Source organism: Chelmon rostratus, chromosome 8, assembly GCF_017976325.1.
Source record: "Chelmon rostratus isolate fCheRos1 chromosome 8, fCheRos1.pri, whole genome shotgun sequence".
Taxonomy (NCBI): domain Eukaryota; kingdom Metazoa; phylum Chordata; class Actinopteri; order Chaetodontiformes; family Chaetodontidae; genus Chelmon; species Chelmon rostratus.
In genome coordinates, this window is record NC_055665.1 from 788,287 (window position 1) to 815,647 (window position 27,361).

Genomic DNA, 27,361 nt, shown 5'->3' on the forward strand with positions numbered 1-27,361 from the left:
CATCCATCATCCATCAATCTTCCATCCATCCATCCACCCATTCATCCATCCATCGATCCATCCACCCATCAATCATCCATCCATCCACCCATCAATCATCCATCCATCAAACATCCATCCATCCACCCATCATCCATCCATCTACCCATCATCCATCAATCTTCCATCCATCCATCTACCTATTCATCCATCCATCATCCATTCACCACTCTGGTCCAGACTGAAACACCTCGTGGATGATTGGGGTGAAATATGGTTCAGACATTCATGTTCCCTTCAGGATGGATTGTAATAACTTTATTGATCCTCTGACTTTTCATCTAGCGCCATCATCAGGTCAACATGTTAATGTGTCCAACACTTTGGTTAATGTAGCAAATGTTAGCAGCATGCTAACATATTAAACTAAGATGGTGAATGTCTCTAACCCTTATCTACGTAAACTTCCCCCTGCAAATTCAGATATTTAGTTTGATTGGGTGGAGCGAGCGGAGGGGCTGACCACAGAGGTTATGCTGCAGGGTCCTGGACTGATGGCTGCTCTGGGCAATGATATCTGAGCTGTATTTGTTTTACCTGTTGTATCTTTAACAGGAGATTGGCTTTGGATTAAAACCTTGTAGATTTCATAGGAGGTGTTAAATCTGTCTTTGCAGCATGTGGATCCGTTCTAGAGGTCTGCGGCAGTCAGACAGACAAGACCTGTGGAAGAGGTCTATGACTTCATCAGTGTTAACTGGGTGGAGGAGGATAACAGGGACTGTGGAAGGTTATAGGTTATAGTCACTGGAGAACAGGCCGGCGAGTCGGGCAGGCAGCTTTGGTTTGGATACAGGAAGCTCAGGGTCAAATAAAATCAGCCTGTGGTCAGACACAGATCGACACTGAGCACACAGACAAAGGACAGGAGGCGTCCACAGCGTCTCTGTTGTTAAATCTGTCCATGCATTATTAGAATATGTCTGAGGACATTCATGCTGCATTCAGGACACCGTTCAAACACAACAGCTCCGACTACACAAAACATCCTAAATTTATGTCTTATTGGTGATTTACACAACAAACGTGGGGCTGTGGAACAACTGCAAACTAGAATCCAGAAGATTTCTTTGTTCTTTAACAGAATGCCACAGGTTCGAGTCACTGACCACAGGCTGTGTTTAATCATATATTAATTATTAATGATCATATCTGTTTGGTCAGCAGTGAGTCCCAGTACAGGCTCTGAGGACTGCATGAGAACAAGTCAGATCTGCTGAACTTCATTCATCCTGATGAGGATCCCTCAGTGATCTTCACGGAGAGGACAAACCTCATTGTACGTCTGGCGCTCAGTTTGAATAACTATCGTCCCTTCAGTTCTGTGCTGCGGTCTCATCCTGTCTGAGTGGAGCTGAAGTTATATTCATGACACAAACGTATGAGTCTGGATTCATAGAGAAAAACACTGCGGAACGCTTTACAAGATGCAGTTTAAGAGCCAAAATTCAGCCAACAGCTGATTTACTGACATGTTTTCACATGGATGGATGGATGGATGGATGGATGGGTGGATGAATGGATGGATGGGTGGATGGATGGATGGATGGGTGGATGAATGGATGGATGGGTGGGTGGATGGATGGATGGATGGATGGATGGATGGGTGGATGAATGGATGGGTGGGTGGATGGATGGATGGATGGATGGATGGGTGGATGAATGGATGGATGGGTGGGTGGATGGATGGATGGATGGATGGATGGGTGGGTGGATGGATGGAAACATAATTGTTAAACTGAAATTCAAACCTTCAGATTTCCACATAAGATTTTCTGGATTGATGATTTAAAATAATCTCAGACTCTTTCGGTAAATAATTAAATTTCATAACTTGGTCTGTTTCAGCGGCTCGGTCGGGATGATCTGTGAGTCTCTTTGGACTGTTGGTCCATCTGGAGACGGTGGACGCCCCCCTACACTTCCTGCACTCCATCTAGAAGCTGAGAGAAACGGCGTCTCTCTGTCGACCTTCTTGGTAAGTTTTTTTTATTGTTATTTAGATATTTGATTCCACTTTGAGCTGCAGTGAAACCTTCAGAAAAGGCAGCAGGTGAGTGTTTTTCTTACCTGAGGCGCTGACGGCGAGAGCGATCCAGAGCGCGAGCAGCGGCTCCATCTTACTGCAGGAAGTCCGACAGTTTGTGACAAAGATCTCAGTGTGAGCGGCTGCTGGAGTCTGTTTCCATCCGGAGAAAGACTCCTTTATACACATGCCTCACCTGCACACAGGTGGAGGAGGGAAGAGGGGGGGGCACACTCCCACGATGCCCTGGGGTTTCCAGCAGGAACAGGGCTCCACTCTGTGGTCAGAGTCTGCAGGGTCAGAGCTGATGTTCCTGATTCAAGCTTCAGCTCTGAAGGACTGACTTTCAGTATTAATGTCTCCAAAACCCAAAGATTCAGTTTACTGACAGGAAACAAAATCCACCTGAGACGCTAAAGAAACTGAAGCTGATTGGTTTTGACTGAATTGATTGATTGATAACTTGCTGATTAATTGTCTGTTCATGAATTTTTTACAGCTTCCTCTTCTTTTCTTAATGATGTGCAATTATCTATTTTTTTTTGCTTTGTTACAATTTTTGTCTGTAAACTCAAGTTTAATGACATCATCCTCCAGTGTCAGATGATGTTATACAGGTGTTTCCACGGGGGACCAATCAGAACCAGTGAACTGCTTTAAATCTGACCCTCTGTCTTACAGCTGAGATGACTCAAAGAGGCCCGAGCCTGAGAGGAGCTGACATCCACCTGTGATTGGCTGAGACACCTGTCAATCAAGGTAGACGTTCCCAACACAAACTTTGAAGTCTGGATGTGTTTGAACTGAATCGTTGGGCTTCATCCATGAAACATTTGAACGTTTCCACTCTCTCGTGCTGTTTGTGGATCGTAACGCACGCTGAAGTGATTCATGAGTCACAGCCGACATCTGGAATAAGATCTGAACCAATCAGAATATTAAAACTAATTAAAACAGTTTGCTCATTTTCAAAAACCACCGATGGATGATCGACTCATGTCGCTTCATGATCCACAGACCACAGCAACAGGTAACGTGTTCGTCACTTTAAAGTGTCCCCTGGAAACTCAGTCGCTTTCTTTCTGTATTTCTTGTTTCTTCTCACCGTGCGTGTAATCAAACAGCTGATTTTTTTAACATGTACGTGTTGTTTATTTGCATGTTTGAGCTCTCAGGGCCACCGTAGTTCTGTCAGTCCACAGCTTTGTAATAACTTTAATGACTGCTGTCATCAGCTGCAGCTCTGCTTTGTGTTTAGTGCCAGTTAGCAAATGTTAGCGTTAGCATGGCTGTATTATAATGTGTGAGAAGCTGCACTGCTACAAACCTCTGAGTCAGATGAAGGGAATCGAACACTGACGCTCCAGGTGAGCTGAAGCACACAGAGCAGCTGTTTGGATCGTAGACAGACGGCAGAGACGCTTTAAAATGCTTTTATTGATGATTCAGACAGAGGCTGTTTGTTTGGGATCAGTTTGAATCTGGTGGCAGGAAACTGATGTCATGAGGAAGGGATGATGATGTCATCTGTTTAGCTGTAGGCATCTTTCTCAGTCTGTGATTGGCTGGATGGTGCAGCCACTGGGAGCTCAGGGATCTGAGGCTGAACAGGCTCCGCCCCCGACTCACCTGGAGAGGAAACACATCAAAGACCTTTTTGAACCGATAATTAAACGGTTTGTAATCTGGTGGTTTAGATATTTGTTGCTTTTGTTTCCTGTTTCCAAAAGATGAAATATAAAATTAAACTAAAAACACAATAAATGAACGCTGAGCTGCTGCGAGCAGAAACCAGAACCAGACAAAGACCAGTTCACCAGCAGAGTCCAGCACGGTGCTCTCACCTCTCAGACTGGTCAGTCTGGTTCCCAGTTGGCTCCAGAAGGAGCAGGAGCTCTGACTCAGACCTTGATTATGTCGGAGGGCGGGGCTTAGCTGCAGGTAGGTGGGCGGAGCTTCAGAGGACAGGACCTGCTGCCAGCGGGGCAGAACGGACTCGGCCCACACGGGGGACGGGTTCGGGTTCCTGAGAAAAAACAGGAAAAATGACTTCTGATGGAGCTGCTGGCTCAGGCGGTGATAAATTCAGAGGGTTTGTTAATTAGTGTTTATCTAACGAGCATTTCTGACCCGGTCTGGACGAAGCTGGAGACGTAGCTCATCATGGCCAGGGAGAGGCGCCGATCAGAGGAAGTGAAACGCTGAGAGCTCATTGGATGATGAGGAGTCCCAAACACAAACTGAACGTCCAGAGGAACAGACGCGTCAGCCCTGCCAACGATCGATATCATTGATCAGCACTGATCAGGACGTGATGTCAGAATGTAAAGAGAAGCTGCAGCTGCAAACATCAATACACCTTTACAAGTAATACAGCAGTGTACAAATACTCTGATACAAAGGTATTAGCATCAAAATATACTTCAAAGTACTACAAGTAAAAGTACTCATCAGAGTCATGTTACTGAACTCTAATTACTTTATCAACGTCTCGTACTGCTGGGTACTTTAATAATAATACCACAGTTCACTGAGTATATTCTGTGTTATTCATCTGAATCTGCAAAGTAACTGCAGTTCTCAGATCCGTGTGGTGGAGTAGGAGCTCGAGTAAATGTACTTGGTTACTTTCACCGGTGGAACATGTATCAGTACACGGTGAGTACCTGTTGTGAGCGCTGGTGGCAGGTTGGTGGTACAGGAAGACGTTAGCTTTGCTGTTAGCCCAGTGGCTAGCCATCTGCAGACTGGGACAGATGATGAACAGATCCCTGCAGCGCGCACACACACACACACACACACACACACACACACACACAATAATGATGTGGGTTTAGTAACCTGCTGGACATCAAGTCTCGCTGCTAGTTTTGACTCAGAGTGGACGGAGACCTGTCCCTGCTTTGGTTGGCACGTTGGCGATATAAAAGCTGGTGTCACGTGAAGCGCGGCGGCGGCCGGCCTGTTCGCTGGGAGCAGCTCTCACCTGGTGGCGTTGTTCAGCGCTCTGGAGAACAGGCTGTAGCCAGCAGCTGACGGGCTGTGATCCAGAGAGTAGAACCAGGCCGCCGCCTCCTTCAGCGGGTCACTTCCTGTCGCTCCGCCCAGCGAGCGACTCAGAGCCTCGTAAAACGCCGTCTTACCGTCGGCTCGACCCTGCAGAGCCTCGAAGTCCTGAACAGAAGAAAACCAACCGAAGATGTTCAGATAAACAAAGTCAGTCGCTAAGCTACGTCCTCAGTTAGCATCTTTTTAAAAACAGACCGTCAGCCAATCAGGACGACCTCAAACTCCTGCAGCTGTTCTAGACTCGTCTTTATTTTCTCCTGGTGGATTCACTCATTATTGATCGACAGTCATTGATCCCACATTAACAAATCTTTAGTCTGTAGCTTCACCGCTGAACCTTTTCTCCAGGTGGGAACATTTCTCAGTGACCTCTGACCTTTATCCTGCGAGCTCGGCTGATCAGACCGTCGTGTTCGGACGTTCCCAGCAGCAGGTCGACTCTGTGGAAGGACGACTGAGGGACGGACTGACGGACCGGAGACCAGGACTGGAACGGACCGCTGACGGCCAGCAGCTGCACACACACACATACACACAGAGTGAGACTCCCGGACTTCTCTCTTCCTCTTTCGGACCCCCGTGATGACCTCTACCTTTGTCTGAGCGGCGTTGAGAGTGTGAACAGGCGTCGCTCTGAGGCAGGCGGCCATCTCGTCGAGGTCGGAGGTCACGCAGCCGAGCTCTTTGGCCAGATCGACCGCCTGACGCCTGGAGGTGGAGGGAGTCTGAACCAGTGATGGAGAAAACACAGCGCCGCCCTGCAGCAGCAGTAAGCGTCAGTTATGGTCTGTAGCTGCGTGTCAGCCCAGAGGGCTGCTGGGAAATGAACTGACAGACGCCACTTTAATCAGCTGTTTGTCTGAACTGAGTGGAACTGAGTTGTTCGATTTGAGGAGGAAGAAATGGAGATCTCACCATCAGCATCATACGCTGGAACAGAGGAGGAGAGGAGGAGGAGGAGGAGGAGAGGAGGTGAAGGCTGGTGGTGTCAGCGCCACGTCGCTCCGCCCCGACTGTCACTCTCCTGTTGTCTCCGCCCACCAGAGAGATGTAGGCGTTAACCCAACGAAGCACCGCCTCCTGGTCCGACAGACCGTAGTTACCATGGAGACCAGACAGGCCTGCAGACAGTAAGTTATTCAGTAACACACACACACACACACAGTCGTGTTTCCATCATTTTGGGGACATTACATTGACTTCCTGATGACGTACTGTAACCATGACAACTACTAGCCACTGAGACTCACCCGAACCTAAACCTAAATATAAACCTAACCTTAACCCAAGTCTACACATGTATATTTCATGATTTACGTTATGGGGACCTGTGTTTTGTCCCCACGATGTTACTGTAAGCAGATTTATGTCCCCACAACATGAGTAAAACATGGAGACACACACACACACACACACACCTGTGCTCAGGAATCCTAGCGCGGCGGTTCGGTAGCTAGCCGTCACCACGACGACATTACCCACAGCAGCGAGGGTGGAGCCATCCAACAGTCCTGGTTTCTGATTGGCTGAAGGGTTAAAGAAGAAAACCAGGACTGGAACAGGCCCCCTCTGAGACACACACACACACACATACACACAGGAACATGAAAACTGAAACTTGTTTCCTTTAAACCAGGCATCTCAAACCGGTTCCATAAAGGGCCGCGTGGCTGCAGGTTTTCATTCCAACCCAGGAGGAGCACATCAGGCCAACCAATCAACATCAAGGGATCACTTAGTTATCAGCTGAAGACTGAGATCAGCTGATTAATTGATTCCAGCCTGGTGTGTTCCTCCTTGGTTGGAATGAAAACTTACAGCCACGCGGCCCTTTATGGAACCGGTTTGAGATGCCTGCTTTAAACACATTAGAAATTATGAATTCAAAATAAAAGTAAAAGTACGCAGAATGACCCACTTTAGACATTATTGATACATTCATGTGTTTATCATCATTAGCTTGTAGAAATCAATAACTGCAGCTGAAACTATCGATTGGACGAACAGTCGTTTAATAATCAATTCTTTAAGCTGTCGTCTGCCGACGTCCCCTGAGACTTCACACAGACTGTCAGACATTTTCCAGTATTTTACTGACTCAGCTGTTAGCTGAGGAAATATCAGATTTATCAATAGAGAGCAGTGATAATCAATAGTTGCAGGTCTAATAATGACAAACATGAATTAAAATCAATGATAAATGGAAGCGCAGTGCAGCGATGACTCACCAGAGCAGCGGGAGTGAAGACGTTGAGGTAGAGACAGTCCTCGCTGGAAGCCGCTGACTCTACGTCACCTGGCTGGACACAACTGGGACTGAAGGACGAAAGACAGACAGACAGACAGAATGAAAGACAGACAGGTTGTTACTGCAGTGTTCAAGTAGATTAGCAGTAAAACACACTGATGGACTTAAAGGTCCAGATTTCATTCACAAAATGAACGAACATCATCAACAGAATGTGAAACAGTAATACGTCAAAGACTGGAGTTAGCATGCTAACAGCTAGCCGCAGCCTGTCCTGTCTTGTAGTACCACTTTGTACCTGAAGGGGTGTCAGTTTAGCCCCTGTAGTTTCAGCTGAATGTGAGTTTTTAGTTTCACAGTTCTCTCAGCTTTTTAGTCTAATAAATAAACTCAAAGTCTGTTGTCCTTATTAAACAGAAAAATTCATCTGACTTCGAGTTTCTTTTACTGAACTAAGACGAGTTTAATAGCCGAGCTAAGTCATGGTAAAACTTTATTGTAACTCAACAGAAACTGAGGAGAGGAGAGACAGAAGATTCATGGCTCATATTCACTGGACATCATCATCATCATCATCAGATTTCCACAGTAAAAACACACAAGTCACCAGGTGAACCTGCTGTGCACCATGAACAGTGAAACAGTGAAAAGAGTTTCACTGATGACGGGAGCACGCCCCTCCTTCAGACAGGTAGATGACAGACAGGTAGATGACAGACAGGTAGACGACAGAGAGGTAGATGACAGACAGGTAGATGACAGGTAGATGACAGACAGGGTAGATGACAGACGGGTTGGTGACAGACAGGGAGATGATAGACAGGTAGATGACAGGTAGACGACAGACAGGTAGATGATAGACGGGTAGACGACAGACAGGTAGATGATAGACGGGTAGATGACAGACAGGCAGATGACAGACAGGTAGATGACAGGTAGATGACAGACAGGCAGATGACAGACGGGGAGATGACAGGTAGACGACAGCCAGGTAGACGACAGACAGGCAGATGACAGGTTGTTACCGGGGTTGGGTGGCGTCCCAGGTTCCCGTCCAATCAGCTGGCTGAGCTGCTTCAAAGCGGAGCGATCCTATTGGTGGACGGGCGTAGGGGACACCCAGGAACTGAACAACCGTCTTCCTGTCTGAACCCAGGGCTGTTTCCACAGCAACGCCCTGCAGGGTGCCATGTCCTGGGATGGAGATGGATGTAACCAATGGCAACCGCTCTGAAGAGAAAAACAAAAACACAGGTGAGCACAGCAGTTATATTCTCACTAGCTGTGCTGTGATTGGCTAATTGACTCACCTGTTCTCAGGTACACCTGGGGGGCAGGCTCTCTAATGACCAGTCTGCATGAGGAGGTGTGGCTTGATGAGCTGGGGGAGGAGCTTAATCCACAGGCTGTGGTGTCAGGGTAGAGGATACAGCGAGTGGCGGATTCCGTCTCACTGAGTGACACAGCAACACAAGACTCCGCCTCCTGACAGGCTGAAACAGGAAGCAAACAAGAAGCACACACTTCCTGTTTGAATGATGTCACCTGAGGAAGGTAAACTGTTTCACAAAAGTTCCTGTGGCATGTTTTAGCAGCAGTGGTTACCATGGAGACACCAGTCTCTGGTCTTGTCCCAGTCGGTGGCGATGTCACGGCTCACGTGGATGACATCATACTTAGAGAGAGACGGGTCGACGAGGACCGAAGAGTCGGAGAGGAGACTCCACCGATCCAGAGACACTGAGACACACAAATACCACTGGATCAGTCCCTGCTGGACTTCTGAGAGTAGTAATGAAGGCACTCGCAGTATTAGTACTGCTGTTACTGGTAGTAGCTGTAATAGTAGTTGGAGCAAGAACTGCAGCAGCGCTAGTAGGCACAGCAGTCATCATTAGTACTTGTAGTACTAGTAGTAGTAGAAAACATAGCTAAAATAGCCAAAATAGTTTTATAGTACTAATATTTGTAGTAATTGAAGTAACAACAGAGACATCCTTAGTACTTGTGGAGAAATCATGTTGGTAGTACCAGTACTAGGAGGTATAGAAGTAGCAGCTGCAGCTGTCGTAGTAATGATGGTAAACCCAGCGGTAGTTTATTCATAGTACTCGTCGTAGCAGTTGTAGCAATACTTTGATGTCATAGAGGAAGCAAGTAGTTTCACTGATGTAACAGTGGTAGTACTTGTAGTAGTTGAAGCAGAGTAGTAGCAGCAGTTGCTCTTGTAGTAATGGCTCTATCTGCAGTGGTAGTTTTAGTAGTAGTATTGTAGTTTTTCAGTCTTACCATTGTTTTTGGTTGTCGGCAGGTTGAATGGAGGACAGAGAGCCGGAGACGAAGTCCACTGGTTCACTGCGCACACACACACACACACACACACTGAGACTCTGTACAGTGTGTTTTTACAGTATATATATATGCAGTATGTGTGTGTGTGTATTTGTACTCAGTACCAGGTTTCTGGTACCAGCCGAAGGGGTCCGGTGTGGTCTTCACGACAGATGGTCTGCAGTCCTGAGTCCTCCAGGTCGTCATGTCGTCCTCACCGCAGGTCTGAACCCCGAGACTGATCAGAGACAGACAGACCACGTCTGACCCCCCTGGAACGCACACGCACACACGCACACATACACACACACGCACACATACACACACACACACGCACACATACACACACGTTTCAGCTGGATTTTCATTCCTGTGAATCATCTCACCTGATTTCCACCTCAAAGACTTTTCCTCCGTTTGTTTCCACATGTGTAAGAATTCATCCTTTTTCTGTGCTTTCAGTGTTTGTAGCTCACTGATCGATCTGATTGATTTTAAAACAAAAGCAGCGGCACGTCTTTAATGAACAAAACAACCAGGAAGTAAAGTTACTCAATGCATGGTTACCATGGTTACCTGGTGACTTGGTGTCTCGGACGAAGCCGATACCACGGCAACAAGGATCCTCATCACAGCGCCGCTCACACTCCATGAACCTGAACACACACACACACACACATGGAGGTGGAACAGTTTACAGATTCAAAGTACTTGTACTGAACTTGAGTATTTCCATTTCATGCTGCGTTATGCTTCTACTCCACCGGTGTGTGTGGATGAATCCAGCTACAGCTAGAAACAAATGTTAACCTTCAAACTCTGTGAAAACAGAAATATCAGTAAACCTGGACAGTGTGTGTGTGTGTGTGTGTGTGTTACCCCTCAGACAGCGGTGTGTTTCCTCTCAGACTGACTCGGCTGCGGACAGAGTAAGAAACCATCTTCTGGAAGGAAACTCTGTCATAGAAACTCTTCACTGGTCCGGACAGACTCACTGCGCGCGCGCGCGCACACACACACACACACACACACACACACACACACACAGAGGCAGAGGTAAGCCTGTAGAATCTACATTAACTCCTGTTGGAGTTCCTCCTGGACTCGTCTCAGCTTCCTGTCTCAGTGGTTTCACTTGGTCTTGTTGTGTCCTCTTCTGGTCTCTGTTCTCTCTGTTGGTGGTCTGAACAGGTAACCTGAACAATAAGCAGCAGTAGAGGACGCAGAGCCACACACACTGTTTACCCTTCTTGCTGTAGGTGTTGTTGGGCGTCCTGTCCAGCAGGGGGCGGCAGGGCCGTCTCAGGGGTTTGTCGTACGCGCCGCAGACTCTGCTGTCCGGATACAACGAGCAGCCGAAGAAGCCCACCGAGTCGGCGTCCGCAAGGTCGGCCACAGAGCACTGCGGCTCCGCGTCGCAGCCTGAAACACGACGACACCTCTGTGAGAAAATACAGCGAGGACAGACACTGCTTCAAACGGACAGTTTATCAGACTGTGGGACGCACGTGTCAGACACCAGAGCAGTGCCTGCTGGGAGTTGTAGTTCCTCTTGTTGAGCCAGAAGGACAACATGGGGAGTTTCCTCTGAGGATCAACGAGGACGTCGTCCTCAGACAGAGACTCAAACTTCAGCTGTACTGACGCTGCAGACACACACACACACACAGATACAAATACACACACACAGACAGACACAGATATACAGACACACATACACACAGACACACACACACACAGATACACACATACACACACACAGACACACATACACACAGACACACACACACACAGATACACACATACACACACACAGACACAGACACACAGATATACAGACACACATACACACACAGATACAGAGACACACACACACACACATAGACAGGCACACACACATACACAAATACACACACACACAGATATACAGACACATATACACAGATACAGACACACACACACACACACACACATACAGACACACACAGATACAAATACACACACAGATACAAATACACACACACACAGAGATATACACACACACATACACACAGATACAGACACACACACACACACACACAGTTATGAGATAAATGCGGATCATTTAAAATGTCTCGTCTGCTCTGACAGTCCAAATATTCATTTACCGTCATATAAAACAAAGAAAAGAGAAAAACCTGGACTCACAGAGTTTGGTTGTTTCTAATGGTTGTTTTGTTTGTAATTTATGATGCTTCTGTTAACGATGCTACACATTCACAGCTAACGAGAGACTCAGAGAGGCTGATAACTGCACGAGGAAATGAATGAATGAATCATCAGAATATTAAAGTAGATACGAACCGTCCAGAGGAGGACTGACGTCTGCTGCTGCACAGGAAGCAGAATCAGCTGCTGCTGACTCAGCATCTGACAAACAACAACAACAACAGTGAGAACAACACACTGACACACAAACACATCTTCATCTCCACCGTCTGCAGCAGCGCTAACCAGAACCACACCACGTCCTCCACCTGTCCCTAACCCACCTGCTGTCACCCTGTCAGCTTTCCAGCCACCTGAACCTGAACCTGCACCTTCTACCTGCCCCGTTCCTCTTCACCTGTGGACTCCCGGCTACATGTGGTGGACTCGCTGTCTGACCTGACCTCGTCTCCTTTTCCTCGCTGCCTCGTACAAACCTGCAGACCGTAAAGGACAAATTGTTTCCAGGTACCTGTGTTTAGGTAGACGGCCTGGAAGCTGACGATGGAGGCCTGGTAGTCCTTCTTGTTCTTACTGTCAGCCGGCAGCGCCGAGTCAGCTGGACCAAAAGAAGCCAGAGAGGAGACGGTTAACAGGAAACAGCAGCGACTTCCTGTCTGACGTGACTCCTGAGCTCTGGTTCTTACTGATTGTGAACTTCTGGCCTCCGAAGTCCAGCACGAAGCTCCTCTGCTGCTCATTGTAGGCTAGCCCCGCCCCACAGATACGATTGGCTGTTCCCTGTCCAATCACGTCCCAGTCCTTGTACCCGCACATCAGGACTGACGGAGCTCTCAGCCAACCACAGAGCAGAGATCCTGGGCGTGCGGGGGGTGGGGGTGTTACTCAATCATCATACTTACTTCTTACTTCATTTTCATTCATTTCCTACTTTATTCATTCATTCATTCATTCACTTACTGCTAAATGAGTCACTCACCTGTGCTTCACTCATTCACTCAGTTATTCAGTCACCCTGTCTCCATAGTAACGCACCTCCGCTCAGGCTGTTCTGGTTGAGGATGAAACCGTCGCAGCAGGCGTCGCGGCTGCAGCCGTCCTGACAGAAACGATGAGCGTCAGAGAGAGAGGTCCGCCTGGAGGAGAACACCTGAGTCCTGAACACACCTGAGACCGCCTTCATCATCCTCATAAAGCTGTGCTGCTGCAGCGAGGAAAACTCTGCCCCTGAAACACACACACACACACACACCTGACTGAGCACACCTGTTGGAATGTGTGTTTGTTATTTTCCTAATGCCACTCATCAGGTTGCCATGGTTGCAGTACCTTTCTTACTGATGACCAGTAGATCTGAAGCTCTGCCCCTCACTCTCGGAGAGCACCTCAGCCAATCAAACAGCTCGGCCTGAGGATTACCCAGAAACCCGCTGGTCTAAACAAACGAAACCAGAGATCAATGAGTATCGACATTAATGACCACGAACACGTCTCAGTGGAGACGAGTCACTGCAGACGGCGCGCAGCGATGATCAGACATATTTCTAGTACAACACGTGATTAAAATGGCAAACAAGCTCTGTGATTGGATGTTTGTTGGTGAGATGCACCCTGGGAGTTGTAGTTGACCCCTCTCCTTTAGTTTTTATGTCCACAGGCTTCACGCACGTCATTTATCTTTTAAGATTCATCGATGCACCAATTTTAACCAATTTTACACCCTGGCCCAACAGAGAAACGGTTTTTTTGGCTTTTCCACTCCACCATTTTCTGCAAGAATTAAAAATATGAATGACAGCAGGTGGATGAAAACACACCTGTCCACGAGGAGCTGCAGGAAGAAGAAGTCGTGAACAACGAGACCTCATTCATGTCACTCTGTAACGTGTGTGTGTGTGTGTGCGCGTACCTGCTGGGAGGTGTTGCAGTGTGTGTTCAGTGTGTGTGTGCTGTACAGCTCACACTGAGTCTGTCTGTTGAACAGCGCCACATGGTGGCAGGACGGCTCCACTGCACACGCTGAGACGCAGTGAAGAAACAGAAACATGAAAATACTGTGAGTGACAGGACGGAGACAAACTGACCTCTGACCTGTGAAGGACCACTGACTCCACCTCACATCACTGCAGATTATTTTCACTTTCTAGATTGATCTCCGTGCTTCAAGGCAGCAGCTGGTTTCAGTTCATCTCAATGAAAACTGAGCTGTGATAACAGGTACAGTACACTGGAGGTACTCTGTTCTTATTGGGCTAAAACATAAAAGAGCATTTCTGGTTCGTTAAGGCTGTTTGAAGCCGCATCACTCTCATCAGAAATATAACTTACAGGAAGAATCACAGTTAGGTTGAATTTGTAACCTTTATTGATTTATTTTACACCAAACTCAACTTAAAGAAAACCCTGTTCCTGTTTGTGTCTGTGTGTTACCTTGGACACAGGTGGAGAGGTCAGAGGTCATTGTTTTCAGGACTTCAGTGTCTTCAGCACCAACAATCAGATCTGATCCAGGAACAGCCTGAAACCTGCGAAGAACTGCAACACACACACACACACACACACACACACACACACGTTGCATCAAGCTGAACACAAAGAAATCTAGTGATTAACAGCTGCTCTCTGATTGGCTGCTGAGACTTCACCTGAGCACTTGTCATCAGTCAGAGGCTTGTCGCTGATGGTCCAGTGAAGCTCTGCCCCCTCACTGCTGAAACACCTCCACCTGCCGGACAGGAAGTCAGGCTGCGCTGGCAGGAAGTCGCCTTGCTCCGAACACCGCAGGCCCCGCCTCTGACACTCTGTCACACCTGCCACACAGACAAGTGAGTCTCTCACACCTGGAGTTCAGTTCCTGTTCACATTGAGTTTTTACAAACAAACCAGAAGCTGTGCAGTGACATGACTGACAGATAAGTCATCGATTGGACAGTTTTGGTGACATCATCAGCACCACATGGACGTACAGAGGAAGCTCAGGGTGTGACAGACAGCTGAAAATGGCGTGCTGCGGTTGCCATGGTGTCCAAGTTGAACGACACCTTTCATCTTAAGAAAATACTGTTTGAACTGTGTCTCGTGTTACCATGGTTACCTTGTACAGACCAGGAAGTGCTTTGTGGCGGTCACATGATGTTTCACAGTTGAACTCATCTCGGTGTGTTGCTACATTTCATTTTGGTGATGATAGTTTTGTACTTTTACTTGAGCAGAATGTTGAATGCAGGAATTATACTCGTCATGAAGTACTTTCACATAGTTTTTTGGTACTTTTTCTTACTTCCAGTCTGACTCACATTGACTGACAGACGATGCTCCGGCGGGTGAAGACCCTCTAGGACACTTGTTGCAGAAGTCCCGCCCCTCTTCATCCTGATAGGTTCCCTGAGGACACAGGAAACACGCCCCCTCCCTGGAGAGAGTCCCAGCAGGACAAACGACTGTGAAGACAGAGACGGACAGACTGAGTCCTGTCTGCAGCTGAATGTGAGCACACACTCTGAAGCTTGTTGAACATAAACTGACTCACTGCAGCCTCCACCATCACTGTCCAGGTGGTAACCACGGGAACAGCCAAAGCTTGGTGTGGTCATGGAAACCAGTTTGGGTTCTGATGTGAGCATGGACCGGATATTACCCAGAAGTCCCTGAACCCCCTCCAGAAGTCTGGACTCATTCAGAAACAGACCTGACATAAAGAACACAGAGAGAGTCCAGATCTTTGTTCCTTTCATTTAGAAAAATCTGAACTTTCACAGCAACAGACTTTATTTTGCCCAATCAAACCACAATCTGATCATCTTCACATGACAGAGAGAGGTAAAACTACTCGTGACTTGGGGGGGAACCACTGCTCCACCACCTGTATCTTATCTGTGCCGAATTTACCTTAAAACTCTTTAAACTGCAGTTTTCCTGCATGGAGTCACAGTTTCTCTTTCAGCGTTTGTCTGAACTCGTCTGTTCTCACCGACATCGTGGAGGTCGGGGAGGTCAGAGGTCGGGAGGTCAGACAGGTAGGCCGTCCATCTGACCGTCAACTTCAGCGTGTTGTCACCCTCACACAGCAGGCGCACCGAAGAGTCGTCACACACCGACACCGAGCGACCTGATGCGGGAAGCTTCACACACACACACACAGACACATACACACACACACACACACAGAGTAAAAACAAACATGTAGGGAACATTCAATTCATTTCAACTCTGACCAGTAAAACTTTCAATCATGAACCAGGTTCAGTTTGTGCTGCTGGAAACCAACTTCATCCCAAACTACAACTCCACTTCAGGAGAATTTAGAATTTTTGGAACAAACTTTATAGTTTGTGATGGAGGAGTGGAATACACAGTGAACAGTCAGAAGTATCAGGTGCTGGAGGAAGGTGTTGAACAGGTCAGCAGCGTTCACCTGTGCAGAGCAGAGCCCCCTGCTGGTCATCGTCTTCAACAGCAGAGACTGTAAACTGCTGATCTGAGAGCAGGACGATGTCAACAACCAAAGCTGAGAGGACGACACCGACTGTAGAGGCTGAGACACTACACACACACACACACACACACACACACACAAATGTTTTCATTTATTTTAACATCCTGTTGTCAAAAGATGGAGGACTGAGGAACGATCAGCTGTCTCAGCACTATGATATTCAGTGGTCAGAGCTCTTACTCTGACAGGCTCCACTCAGCGGTTCGTTGTCTCCGGTCCATCGCAGACTCTCTGTCTCGCAAAGGAAGCTGCTGACAGGAAGTGAGTTCTGGTAACCACGGTGACAGATGAGATCACAGCCCTGACGACCGTCGGCTGCTGGACGACACACCAGTGCACCATGGGTAACGGTGGAGGCAGGACAGAGAGGACCTGGAGAGGAGAACAACAACCAATCAGCAGCCTCCTCACAGCAGAAGGGCGTGTCGCCGCGGTTCCTCTAGCGTCCACTAGATGCTGCTGTGATCACACTGGCTGCACTAAAGTGAATCAGAAATCCAAATTCAAAGAAGTTCAGCTCTATGTAGGTGAACTGAACTTCTTCTTCAGACTGAGGGATTCAAAATAAATCCACAACCCCAATCACAGCAGTAGTGACGCTGTGTGAAACTTCAGTCATTTTTTGTAATATCGATGAGAGACTGAGGCTTAATGTTTGCACTTACGATCACATGACGGTGTACGTCCCGTCTGCCGAGGTGTTCGGGTCCCGCCCACTTCCTGCCCATCCTCAGAGACACACCAACAGGAAGTGACATCACACTGCAGTGGGAGGAAGGAGCCATCGGGGCGACACTGGAAACCCTGCAGCTCACACCAGCTGGGACCTGAATGCACCACACACAGTTTACCAGTTTACAGAGTGAAGCTGAACACATCAGTGACAGCAGTGTGTGTGTGTGTGTGTGTGTGTGTGTGTGTGTGTACATGTCATCTGTCCTGCAGGGCTCAGTGTGGCCGTCCGTATTGTCTCTCCAGTCAGCGGGTTCACACACCAGCCTGCAGCGCCTCCTGTCTGCAGCACTGAGAAACGGCCGTCCTGAAACACACACAAATCAGACTTTATTTACATTTAAACTTCTACGCGTATTTCAGAGGAAAGCCTAAAAAAACAGAAAATAAGAAATGGAAAGACAGAGAGAAAGAGAGACAGAGAGAGAGAGAGAGACAGAGAGAGAGACAGAGAGAGAGAGGGGGGAGAGAGAGAGAGAGACAGAGAGAGAGAGAGAAAGAGAGAGAGACAGAGAGAGACAGAGAGAGAGAGGGGGGGGAGAGAGAGAGACAGAGAGAGAGAGAGAGAGAAAGAGAGAGAGAGAGAGACAGAGAGAGAGAGGGGGGAGAGAGAGAGGGAGAAAGAGAGAGTGTTGTTACCTCCTCACACTTTGGCCTATAAGGTGAGGTGGCGGCACGGTCAGATCCTCTCATCCAACCAGAGAGCAGAGTGTGAGCCTGAGCTCTCTGACAGCGAGTCAGACCTGCAGGAGAAAAAACACACACACACACACACACACACACACACACACACACACACAGACAGACAGACAGACAGACAGAGACACACACACACACACACACACACAGAGTCTGAACATGAGATTGGATGAGAAGAAGAAAATGTAGAACGTGGTGCTGTGAATGCTGTGAATGAGGTTTTATCTGATGAGCTGATCCAGGAACAGGTCGTCTGACTGTGTTGAAGAATGAATATGACCTCTGCTAAAAGTGTGTGTGTGTGTGTGTTTTCTCACATTTCGGCAGGTGGAGTGAGCGGCCGGTCAGCGAATCAGGGACGTACTCTCCATCTTCATCGACACACCAGCACTGACCTGAACACACACACGGCGTGATGAAGACTCACTGACAAATCTTCATACGTTTCTGAAGAGTGTGCGTGTGTGTGTGTGTGTGTGTGAGTGAGTGAGACCTGTGCTGTGGTAGCACTGTGTGTGCAGCCACTGTCCATCAGCATCACACTGTGGAGTGAACAGCTGGTATGAACGATGCAGAGGTGGCCGAAACATCTGGACAGCTGAAAAACAACAACACACTTCCTGTCAGTGATTCTGCTGATGAACACTTCAGGGACTCGATCATTTATCTGAATAAAAGTTTAAGCAACACGCTGTTATTAACCTCTGATGGCAGAAACAGTTCGTTTTTATATTTACCTTTGACACAAGCTTTTCTGCTCCTGTTCTCCAATTTTAGATGACGGAGGTTTCATGAATGCACCAAAAGAACAAAATATCAGCAGGTCCCTGAACTCAACTTCACTAACTTCAAATAAAGGTTAATTTGATTTTTCTCTCTATGTGTAGGGACATTCCTCCTGATGGAGGATTAGAAAATAACCACTTTAATAAAGTCGAATATGAAGTGACACCATTTCATTTGAACTAAAACCAAAAGTAATTCGGGATCGTTGATATTTGCTGAATCTCCTCAGGTCTGCTAGCTTTCTGTTCTCTTTGTGCGCTCTGGAGTTAAATCCAGGTTTTGTACACAGCCCTGCGCTGTCACTGTGAAGTGTTTCTGACGAGCCTCACAACACTGTTCCAGCCAATCAGGAACAGGCGGCGTTCGAGCTGACAGAGATCGTTTTCCTCCAGAATGACTCACTCCACCTTTAACATGTGGAAGTTTCCTTTCAGTAGTTTTCCATAAAAGCTTTCATCTTAATTTCCTCTTCTGACAGAATCTACAGTGAACTGTGACTCACTGGAGAAAGCAGCCAATCGCAGGGCAGCTTTGGAGCGGCTCAGCAGCCTATCAGAGATCTGCAGCTCCTCCTCTGATTGGCTGACCTGGAGCTCCTCCGGGGTCAGACGCAGACTTTCAGCCAATAGAAATCCATATCCCAGAGGGAGGTGGGAGGAGTTAGAGAGCGCGATGATGCTCCTCACTTCCTGTCTGAACGTCGTTACCTCAGCCAACGCCCGAGAGCACCGACCTGCAGGTTAGCATCAAACTCGGGTTAGTGTTGCAAATAGGTTAGCATGCAGTTCTAATTAGTGCTGTTTAATGAGCTAGCATGAACTCAAACAGTTCAACATTTCATTAGATCATTTCTCACATTTGTTACGTCTTAAAGCTTAAAGTGTCGTTAATTAGTCGACATTCTGCTGGTTTACGAGCAGCTAACCTGATTTAAAAACTTAGCATCTACAGCTAAAAACTGTCCTTCTGCTACTTCCTGGTCTTCAGCGTCCAATGAGGAGACTGTATGTGATTATAATGCTTTCTTCATTATAAACCATCATTAAATGTCACATTGACAGAAGGTTCATCTTTAAACAAGCACAAAACCCTTTTCTCTTATTTTTGTAGAAAATAAACATATTTTACCATTATTATTATTATTATGTTCATCATCAACTTCTCCCACTGTGTCAGAGCTTCGTTTACTCTGATTTATTATTATTATTTATTATTGATTTATTCAGCGGTGATAACAGAACGGAGATAATCTCAGAAATCTGTCTGCTCTAAAATAACATGATTGTTCTGCCTTTCAGGCATGTTTAAATGCATTTTACTATAGAGTTTTATTTTGAAATTACCGCCTTTATTTTGACGTGTCACTTCACCGGATGTGCTGCTGTGTTTCTCCTCTGGGGCCTGAGAGTGCAAAGTTGATGCAGAGAGACAGTACAGAGCTTCTAACTTCCACATGTTTCATGCCTTTTTTGTTTTATTCCTGGAGAAGCAACGCCTGTAAGTATTTTTTAGGATTTAGTGATAGTTTGCTAGTTTAATCCATCGTTTGTCCGTATATAAAAGCGTAACTTTTGAAGTTAAGCCACACGTTAGACATTTGAAATGCTGTATTGAGAGATACGTTGTCATGGTTATAAATTAGAGTTAAAAACGTTTGCAATTCATTTGGTGAAATATTGTTTAAAAAATAAGCCACTTTATGGGTAATGCTTTGTTGTTGTCGGCTATTTTAAGCTCTGTCATTTCATTTAATGCAGAGAAGATAATTGTTGTTTTCATTTCTGTATTTTTTACAGTTTCACATTGTTTTGTACTCAAGAATGGCAAGCCTGTGCATTAAAACGCCACTCCAAGAAGGACACGTCTTGTTATTGAGTCAAAAGTTTAGCTAGCTGTCTAGTTGAAACACAGACGTCTCAGCGAGGACTTTTTTAATGATATTTCATGACAATGATCCTGACGACCAGACCTCTGTGGCCAATCAGTGAACAGCATCGTTCTGCAGTGTTTATTATGGGGCTGCTGTCATGCCCGGTCCTCTCTGAACTGACGGCTGACGGCGTGTCGCACTTTATTCTGACCTGCAGACGCCTGAAGCTCCTGCGGTGTCTTCTCTGGACCTGAAACACAACAGACACACACAGCGTCAAACACACCTGTGAACAAACAAAGAGCTCTGAAGTGGTTCCTGCTCCTCAGAGGAGTTTAACCATCTTTCCTCTGGCGCCACCTTCAGGACAAACTCTACATTCATCAGTGAGAGACTGAGGGACTGAGACCTCTGACTCACAGGAACGAAACAAAGAGGAAAGTCTAAAACTAAACTGTTCGAGACAGCAGACACGTTTTAATGCTTTTCTCTTCAGATGTGTCTTGTCACCCTTTGTGGGGGTCACAGCCCCCAAAATAAACCAGCAGATGCTCCCTGAAGCTCTCTTTGGTAGTTTCCTAAATGTTCCTCAACTTTGAAAAAATGTAAACTCTCGGTTTTGTGGCAACAGCTGTGAAATCTGTCAGTGTGAGCTCTTACAGGTCACAGCGCCCCCTGCTGACCCCGCAGTCATTGTCTTCCCCTCAGCGTCCACGCAGAAGCAGCGTGATCCCACGCACTGCAGCGGCAGGAAGTCTCCGTCCTCAGAGCACGCTGGGATGTGGATTTCGGTGCCAGCTGCCATGTTTCCTTTCACCTTCACAGCCGTCGCTCGCGCCCTCTCGCAGCGGGACGGACATCGGGACCTCCCGACCCTGAGGATCGACACACCAGCACTCCTCACCCCGACACTGAACCTCCTGGAAAGCACCGCTGGCCGTGCAGCTCGGGACAAAGACGGCCGCCGCATCCTCCTCCTCGTACCCGGAGCAGGAGCGCAGCAGAGGAGTCAGCGCCTGAAAACAACACGGACTGAATGATGGAGCAGCTCTGCAGGTCTTACCAGGCCACACGTGTCTGAACGCTGTTAATGAGCTCACCTGCTCCAGTGAGTGCGACCTGCTCAGTCCGCTCAGTGTGTGCTGGAGGGCAGAGAGGAAGGCGGGGTCCTCCAGAGCTCTGCTGACAGACTGGACCAGATCCCGGTTCTTCTGGAGGCTGACGCTCTGAGAGGAGAGCCGGCCCAGGCCGAGGGCCCCTCGAGTTCCCACCGCCCCGCTGAAGTTAAAGGAGGCGGCGTTCTTCAGGAACTTCCCTCCGAACAGGTTCTCCTGGAGGCGACGAGGGGAGGAGCGAGCCAGAGCCTGCAGGGCTCCGCCCACCGAGGGGAAGAGACCGTGGAGGACTTCGACCAGGTGAGACAGGAAGGAGGTCGGGTCCGCCTCTATGGACAGGAGCTCCCTGAGAGGGTGGAGGAGAGAGAGACAGGAGGCCGGAGATCTGCCAGAGGAGGCCCGGAGAGGAGGATCAACGGGACCGGAGAAGAGCCGGGACAGAGCGAGGCGACGCTGAGACAGACAGTCAACAAGACCTGAACCTGGAGGAGGAGGAGACGAGTGTTCTTCCCTTTTGTCTGTTAGTCTTTGTGCTAAGCTAGGCTAAACACAACCTGGATACACTGCATCTCTGCACACACACGCACGCACGCACACACACACACACACACACACACCAAATACTCACTGCAGACCAGGGAATCTCCGTGCTGTCGTGTCCCAGGAAGCTCCTTCCCTGTGGGGTCGACACACCAGCACAGCGCCCCCTGCTGACACTGTCTGGAGGTGAAGGATCCTCCGGTCTCACAGGATGGGATGAAAACACTGGATGCCTCCGTCGCTGCCCGTCGCTCCTCCTCACAGGGAGAAGGACCTGAGAGAGAAGGATGAGAGAGTGGTCCAACTTCTGATTAAACCAGTACAAACCAGTGGTGACTGGTCCAGATGGTACCGCTGAATTTTCCTAAAATGGTCAGTTTAACACTCTAAGCCAGTTTAAAACAGTGTTTAATGTAGTTTTCATGAGTACACACTGTTAATTCAGAACCCCATCACGGATACTGGTCTAAACCAGTTTAACTTTACAGCTGAACACACTGAAACGACTGTAGAACAGACTGTAGTCCAGAGTCGGACATTCAGCGTCAAGTTCAAACTAATTTAAACCAATTTCATTTGGGGACAATAAATCCAAATGTTGACAGCAGCTTATTCAAGCAAGATTCAGTTCTCTCCTCTACAGTCTACTTCCACAGTGTAAACCAGTTCAGACCAGTAAACACTAGTTTAGAGTCCCTGTCAGCTCAAACTGGATCCAGTTCAAGCCAGCATGACCCAGCTGAAACGAACGGCGGGGAGTTTACATCTGAAGTGTCCGGTGAGCGCGAGGCGGACTCCCAGCATCCTCCTCTGCAGGACTCTGTAGATGTTGGTCTGAGAGACGGAGCGACCGGACCGAAGGCCGGAGAACGCCGAGTCATACACCTCAGACAGGAGGAGCTCCACACCTGCACAGGTAGTTCACACCTTCATCATAATCAGTCATCATCACCATCATCATGTGTGTGTGTGTGTGTCTCTGTGTGTGACTGTGTGTGTGAGTGTGTGTGTGTGTGTGTGTGGACCTGTGTCCTCCAGCTCTCGGCCTCTGCTGTCTGAACAGAAGCAGTAGGAGGAAACCTTCGGGAAAAACCTCCTGAAACTGCTGAACGTCTCAAAGGCTTCTGGGAAACTGAAACACAAACACACACAGATAAACATGCAGACAGACAGACAGACAGACAGGCAGGTAGGCAGACAGACAGACAGACAGGTAGGCAGACAGACAGGCAGACAGACAGGCAGACAGACAGACAGGCAGACAGACAGGCAGACAGACAGGTAGGCAGACAGACAGACAGGTAGGCAGATAGGCAGGCAGGCAGACAGGCAGAGAGGCAGACAGACAGGCAGGCAGACAGACAGGCAGACAGACAGACAGACAGGCAGGCAGGCAGACAGAGAGGCAGGCAGACAGGCAGACAGACAGGTAGGCAGAGAGGCAGACAGACAGGCAGAGAGGCAGACAGACAGGTAGGCAGAGAGGCAGACAGGGAGGCAGGCAGACAGGCAGACAGACAGAGAGACAGGCAGGCAGGCAGACAGACAGACAGGTAGGCAGACAGGCAGACAGGCAGACAGACAGACAGACAGGCAGGCAGAGAGGCAGACAGACAGGTAGGCAGACAGACAGACAGGCAGACAGACAGGCAGACAGACAGACAGACAGGCAGGCAGACAGACAGACAGGCAGATAGGCAGGCAGGCAGACAGACAGGCAGGCAGGCAGACAGACAGACAGGCAGAGAGGCAGACAGACAGACAGACAGACAGACAGACAGGCAGACAGGCAGACAGACAGACAGACAGGCAGGCAGACAGACAGACAGACAGACAGGCAGAGAGGCAGACAGACAGGCAGGCAGACAGACAGGTGACTCACCTGTTGAAGGCGTGCAGCAGGTCCAGCTCTCGTCTGTCTGTCATGTTGATGAACTGACACTGAACAGGAAGGAAGCCGCCGTCTTCAGCACACTGAGGAGGAGAGCGAGACCCGGAGGCGTGGAGGAGACGCCGCGACCTCACCTCACAGCTGCCCGGACCTGCAGGTCAAAGGTCAGGTCAGTCGCCCTGATGACCTCAGAGTCGGTCAGCAGGTGGACACAAAGGGTTACTTGTTTGAACAGAGCTAAAAACCAATCAGTGGTGCTGTTTCCGGAGGTGAGAGAGACGGAGAATAAATGATGACATCATGAATCATGTGACTAAACATCACTCAGTGAAGAGCTCATAACATCAGATCTGTGTGGAGGATGATGAGGAGGCTGTGACCTTCCTCACATGTAACTAACAGAAATGTCTGATTTCCACCATGTTTTCATCGTTTGACTTGTTTTCAACAAGATTTATTCGAGTTCTCCATCAACTTGATGACACAGTCTATAAGTCACCTGAGCGAGTCACCTGTTAGCAGGTGGAGAGACTGCAGGCAGGTACGATGTACATACAACCAACCAAACCAACTCAAAGCTAAAGCTCCTCAGTCTGTTCTGTTGAAAAATGTACAGAGTGAGAAAGGTTTGGTTTCTGAGGGTGAACTGTGGAGCGTCTGTGAGGACACTGTCAGTGTTATCTGTAGTATTGGTAATAGTGGTGGCATTAGTATCAATGTTATCAAATATCAGCAGTATCAGTATCATTAGAGCCTATAACACATATTACTGATAGTAGCATCAGCGTTATCAGCAGTATCAGTCTGATACATACAGCGATGAGGTGTCCCAGCCTGTCGGGTCCCGTACAGCTCCATACCGTCCTGATCCACACACCAACACTGCCCCCTGCTGGAGTCACACTGAACTGACTCAAAGAGTCCTGACGGAGAACACCGCAAGACCGACTGCAGCTGGCAGGGAGACGCACCTGCACACAGAGACAGACAGGTAGAGAGAGACAGAAGAGAGAGAGACAGGCAGAGGAAGAGACAGGAACAGAGAGAGGCAGAGACAGAGAGAGAGGCAGACAGACAGGAGGAGAGAGAGAAGTACAAAAATCAAAGAATTTTAACATTAGTAATAAATAAACACACATCTACACACACACACACACACACACTGCTGTATATACACACACAGCATTAGTCCACTACCACTGAGGGACTGGAGTCCACTGAGGTAAACGTCTCTGAGTCTACACTGATGGACCGTCTTATCCACTCGTCATGTGTCGACCTGCGGGCTGACTTACACAGGTAGAACACCTAAAACAGTGAGTTGTGGGTCAGCCTCCCACCCCTTCTAAAAGGCTTTACAGAAACATTTCACACACTCCTCCAGTGAACAGTGTCCCAACAGAGCCCATCAATGACCTGTCTGCCTCCCCACACCTGTAACATGTGACCTGTGACATCACTGATCACTAAACATGTTCGTGTGTCGTGTTTCTCACAGTGAGGAGCAGAGCCGTTGGTTCGAGTCCCGACGACCTCCTGACCTTCAGCGTCAACACACCAACACTCCTGACCCCGCCCACTGCACTGAACAGGCCTACACACACACACACACACACGCACACACACACACACAGACACACACGCACACACGCACACACGTCAGGAAATACGTACGTTAAAACATCCCACGCTTCATGACATCATCCATGATGTTTTTTAGTCCTTTAACTTCACTGAGAAACTCGTTATCAGCTGCTGGTCATTTAAACTCTTTGCTCCAGCACTGACAGTTTTGCCACCGTTAGACTATCATTGATTATCTTGATTTGTTGATCAACAGATCATTGGACGAACGTCACTTACAGAGTTTTTAATCTTCAGATTCTCTACAAAGATCAGTTTCACAGTATCAAGTGTGATATCACCACCGTATTTTTTACAATGTTCCACACCACACCCAGTTTTAAATAATCAATTTAAAACACAATAACAGTAAATGTATTTCACCGATCAGTCACAAACAGCTTGATTTTTCTCACCTCCCAAAAGCCAGCAGCATCTTTTAAGGAAGGTGGCCTTGTGGGTTACCTCAGCCCTAATGTGTGACTAGCAGGTTTGCTGTGTGAGTGAGCCTCTCCTGGTGGTAACAGGAAAGCACTTAATGCTGTAAGGCTGGTTAACTTTATCCTAACTGAAAGGCTGTGTGCTGCGTTCGCTGTCGGAGGAGAAATAAGAAGTCTGTGTTCATGCCGTGTTACTGCAGCGTCCTCCTGCATTCACAGCACAGCTGTGTGAAACGCTTCTCACCACAGATACCAGATCCTTCGCTACATAAAAAGAGTCGGACAAACGTTGTGTCGGTCTGTTTACGCCCTCCTGAGTCTGAACTCAGGCCCAGTATTACATGAGGTCTACATTTAGGCCTGTGTGGTGGACTAACATTACAGATCAGAAAGAACTAGAAATGTATGCTGCAGATACCTGAACCTGCCGTCCTCCGTACAGTGAGGGATGTCACCTTGTTGCTTGGCAACAGCCACGCCCCTTAGCAACTCACATTGGCTCAGACTCTCCGACTCCAGCTGGTACTCTGCACAACATCCGGATACAGTGACATCATCAGCAAACAGTGACATCGTCAGCAAACAGTGACATCATCAGCAAACAGTGACATCGTCAGCAAACAGTGACATCATCAGCAAACAGTGACATCGTCAGCAAACAGTGACATCATCAGCAAACAGTGACATCATCAGCAAACAGTGACGTCATCAGCAAACAGTGACAACAGTAATTAAGAATAGTCCTCCACCAATGAAGGGTTTCCTGCAGTGTGTTTGATCTGAACTACAGTGAGCAGCAACATGTTTTTTCAGACAGTAACAGAATAAATCCAGACTTAGACTTTAACTCACAGAAAAATATAAAGACAAACAGCTGTGATGTGAACTACAGTGGCAGAGATGCAGAGAGACAGGTAGGTAGGTCGGTAGGTTCAGGTGTGTTTACCTGAGGCTTTGCCCTGCAGCAGCTCCGGGCAGCAGACCAGGATGCAGGCGATGTAGAGCAGCCAGGCCATTGTCTCCGTGGTGACAGACTGAGCACCGCTACATCTTTATAAACCTGCAGACCTGCTGAGTCACCATGAGGAGGACCAACGGAACAATACACCTTCATCCCTCCTCCCTCCTCTTCTCTGTCCATCTCTGTGGAACCAGGAGTCCTCGACCACGACTCAGGAGGCGGGCAGCGAGCCATGAAGCCCTCTGATTGGATGAGAGGATCTCTAAAAAAAACACGATGAGGGTCAGT

At 48.0% G+C, this 27,361-nt stretch overlaps 1 protein-coding gene across 1 annotated transcript; it reads right to left on the reverse strand.

Annotated features, from left to right (window-relative positions):
• Positions 1–3,468: 3,468 nt before the first annotated feature.
• Positions 3,469–27,161, reverse strand: tg (thyroglobulin). Its single transcript, XM_041942622.1, is given in 50 exon segments — positions 3,469–3,694; positions 3,910–4,091; positions 4,196–4,336; positions 4,732–4,836; positions 5,052–5,239; positions 5,511–5,648; positions 5,728–5,892; positions 6,050–6,255; positions 6,553–6,703; positions 7,363–7,450; positions 8,408–8,612; positions 8,693–8,875; positions 8,988–9,122; positions 9,672–9,737; positions 9,839–9,985; positions 10,290–10,369; positions 10,593–10,707; positions 10,959–11,135; positions 11,222–11,359; positions 12,057–12,122; positions 12,433–12,519; positions 12,608–12,778; positions 12,957–13,148; positions 13,251–13,356; positions 13,831–13,940; positions 14,352–14,456; positions 14,567–14,731; positions 15,218–15,361; positions 15,451–15,609; positions 15,892–16,042; positions 16,336–16,463; positions 16,597–16,788; positions 17,082–17,243; positions 17,344–17,455; positions 17,788–17,891; positions 18,165–18,242; positions 18,341–18,445; positions 19,136–19,366; positions 20,715–20,753; positions 21,164–21,366; positions 21,368–21,519; positions 21,604–22,100; positions 22,247–22,432; positions 22,923–23,066; positions 23,184–23,290; positions 24,041–24,200; positions 24,865–25,020; positions 25,546–25,643; positions 26,531–26,639; positions 27,059–27,161. Coding segments are annotated over 50 exon segments (7,197 nt in total). The 5' UTR covers positions 27,129–27,161; the 3' UTR covers positions 3,469–3,596.
• Positions 27,162–27,361: the final 200 nt, after the last annotated feature.